This window comes from Gossypium raimondii, chromosome 5, assembly GCF_025698545.1.
Source record: "Gossypium raimondii isolate GPD5lz chromosome 5, ASM2569854v1, whole genome shotgun sequence".
NCBI lineage: Eukaryota > Viridiplantae > Streptophyta > Magnoliopsida > Malvales > Malvaceae > Gossypium > Gossypium raimondii.
The window spans coordinates 48,287,365-48,291,003 of NC_068569.1; the positions used below are offsets into that span (position 1 = coordinate 48,287,365).

The 3,639-nt window shown below is 31.1% G+C and overlaps 1 protein-coding gene across 1 annotated transcript; it reads right to left on the reverse strand.

Annotated features, from left to right (window-relative positions):
- Positions 1-489: 489 nt before the first annotated feature.
- LOC105766308 (terpene synthase 10) lies at positions 490-3,037 on the reverse strand. Its single transcript, XM_012585718.2, is given in 10 exon segments — positions 490-765; positions 768-836; positions 839-923; positions 1,012-1,260; positions 1,332-1,470; positions 1,554-1,590; positions 1,593-1,771; positions 1,867-2,245; positions 2,332-2,599; positions 2,730-3,037. Coding segments are annotated over 10 exon segments (1,788 nt in total). The 5' UTR covers positions 2,970-3,037; the 3' UTR covers positions 490-622.
- Positions 3,038-3,639: the final 602 nt, after the last annotated feature.

Sequence of the window (3,639 nt, forward strand, 5' to 3'; positions counted from 1 at the left end):
GTAATTTAAATTTTTTAAAAAGCACATTTTCAAAAATAATAATGCTATGAGGATATGCGGCATGTTAAACGTTGTGAAAATAACATTTAACATATGGTAGATTAACACATGAATAATAAAAAATTTCAACTTCTTTATTTTTGTGCTTAAATTGATTATTTTAATAGTTTGTTGCCAAATCATATATATTATTAGTTTATGCAAAATTTTAAAATTATATATAATTATTCTATTATTTATTAAAATAATTTAAATTCTAAAATAAATTGATAAAAATTACATAATAATAAATTTCTTTTTGTCATGGGGTCATGTAGCATGTTTGGCACTTTTCCCTTTTTTTTCCTCTCTCTCTTTTTTTTTTTCTTTTATTTTTAGAAAACATGTAGCATTCGTTTTATAAGAATAGAGTTCCAAAGAAAGGCTTAAAGGACTCATAAACATAACAACAGAGAGAAGCAGAAACCATTAAGAGCAAAGGGATCAACGTGTACTAGGATAGTCCTTACACTACCATAATAATTTTATTGTAAACCATACTAAAAGATCATAAAATTATTTGACACATTACACTAAAAACTAACAATTTTTTTGGCCCTGTATGGAAATAATTCCAACATTCTTAATCACTTGGGCAAAAAATTGGGTGGACAAATAATGATAACACTCTATCTTTGGTTTCCTCATTTCCAATACCATGGCCATCGCCATTTTGGTACATCAATAAAGACACTCTAGCAATGTTCTTAATAATTTCAATAAACTTACGAGGAAAGGAAGTTTAGCCATTTGATCTTCATTTATCTTTTTCCATGTTGAGTCAATTAACTTTTTATGTGCTCACGAGCTTCTTCTTCAGATGCTCCACTTTCATGCATATAACATTGGATTGATTTAGGAATATCACCTCTTTTTAGCTCATACTAACCAAAAAAAAAATAGTAATAAGCATATCAGTATTAGAGCAATTAATTAATTGAAATTTCAAGTTTACAACTATATATTGCTTACCGATGATGTCCCTAAATCGTTTGCTAATCGTATAATTAGGGAGGACCGATATACTATATCGGAGTAATTTTCTTGGATGCTGTGCAACCCTTCTTCTGTTATATGATCATTTACCAAATAGGAATGAGAAAGCACTAAAGAACCTCCTATTGAAATCCAAGCATTATCAATGTACTCTTGTAGAGTTGGCGTATATCCAATGTAATACCATTTTGCCTCCAACAAAAGTGCTTTACAAAGATCTGTCCACTGAATGAATAACACAATCAGATAAAGTTGATGAGGAAAAGTAAGAGAAAGACTATAAATTGGTTTAATACCAGTTTCTTGAGGAAAGGAATGACATTTATCCCTTGTTCCTTAAGAGTGTCGAAAGCCATTTCATTAATGGAATTGTAAAGAGCATGGTAATATATCTTCATATAGTCTGGAAGCCTCTGTATTGCATTTATATCCCATCTGAAATTACACCAACATATATATTAAAGCTTATTAAACATTGATAAGAATTGTCAATAGCAGATAAAATCAGATGTGCAAACCTCTCAACAACATCCGTGAGGAGCTCCAACTCATCTAGGTTCCATAAAGATCATAAACATCATCTATAACTGTTATTAGCGCATAGACCATTGTAAGAAATATTCTACTTTTTCCATCCTCAGGAGCAATTTCCATTCCCACAGTCCATAAAAAGTTTTCCATCAGCCTATCTCTAGCAAAGGTAAACCTCTTGCCAAGACCAAGTTCCTTCCACCATCTAAAAAAAAAAAGGAAGAACAAGAAACTGAAATCAAACGTGCGTTGATGCTTATGAGAATTAATTTTGAACTAGTATGTAGTAGGCGTACTTACGTTGAAGCATATCTAAGATCTTCTTGGTGTATAGATTGGACTATATTGTAATCCAATATAGCAAGCTCTAAAATAATGGGATTTTTGTCCTTGCTTTTCTCATACTCATCTATGAACCATCTAGCTTCCAACCTTGGCATCCTCCAATGTAGAGGAAGCTCCAAGGCATGGTCCACAAGCATCGAAAGATATTCATGATCATTGTTCTCCTTCAGATATTTTTTGAGAAGTTTGGCTGCTAACTCTCTTGCATTCTCCAACATTGTTTCACCTTCTAATAAGTGGTATGAAGCCTCATACAGGTTGAGCAGTCCTTTGAAATCTTGATTAAGGCTTGATTTAATGTTTCCAACATCATCCATGAAGTAAGTGAAAACATCTAGTGGATGAAAATAATTCAGTGTTAAGTATAATTAAATTATATATAAAAATTGATACATCCAGTTTTTTTATTTTTGTCGTTACCTTGATCCACCTTATACCCATGTTGTCTAAGCAATCTAAATTCAAGAGCTGTAGCATATAAATTTTCTTTTTTCCATGCAGCAGTACTGATGCGATCGGAACTTATATTCTTCAAAGTGTTGTTTATTTCAGCTTCAAAGTGATAGGACAAACCAAGTCTTTGTAAGGTATCAATAAGCTCAAGTTTCTCCAAAGGATCCACCACATTTCCAAGCATCATCCTCACTTCTTCCTTCAGCTTTCTTGATCGTTCCTTGTACGATTCATCCTATACACACAGGTTACAACTAGTTTTTGTTAGCTTGCTCCAAATTTAGCTTTATTAGGGAAAAAAGGAAAAGCAAAACAAAAATGGTGCCAACTGCCACATATATATGCACTAAGAATGTGAAATATACTTGTACAAAATCATTTCTGAGTGACTGAACATAATCATAATCCCAAATAGCAGGGTGGTAATTAGCCGATCGTCTAGTTATGGTGACGTCTTCAATAGAAGTTTTGTTTGTAGTATCACTTTGTGAGGTAGAAAAAACAATTAACCTACGGAAGCTTGACCCATTGTATGAGAAGCTTTTCCATTTTGAGTGTATGGGGATATTGCACACCGGGAATGAACTACATATGCAAAAAGCCATTTCTAAAGCTTCAAACTACTGCTCAATAAATCGTTATCACTTGATACGGAGAACGAATTGGAACAATGCGAAGTAGTATATATAGATGTATTTTTTGTTGATACATGCATTAACAAACATTAACATGTACAAAAATATTAAACGCGATGATAAGAATGTTATATTGTATCCTTAAAAGGATAATATAAGTTTGAATATTGACATTAAAAATAAATTAGTACATGTTGTTAGTGCCATTATTTTTAAATAAATTATATTTTTATAGTTAATTTAGTGAGTTGTTAATGTTTATTAAGTAAAAATATGGTTCACATGCTTTTAGTTTTCTTTTACTTTTTGTTTCCGTGGTTTTCATTTATATTATTAATTTTACTCGTTTTTATTTGAGTGATAATCTCAAGTAAAAATCTTCATTACAATATTATTTTAAATAACTAGAATGCAAAATAATTTCTTATTAAGATATTTGAGATGATCTAGGATCAAACTTTATCTACGGGACTATTATTTTTTCTTGGACCTCTACACGAATGGTAATTACTTCAATGAAGACAAACAAACAAATTTTAGTAATGCACCATGCCATGCAGGCTTTTTTTTTTAACTGACCCTAAAAAAAATAATTATTTATGAAGATGATCCAGGTGTAAAATTTTGTACATAAATGATT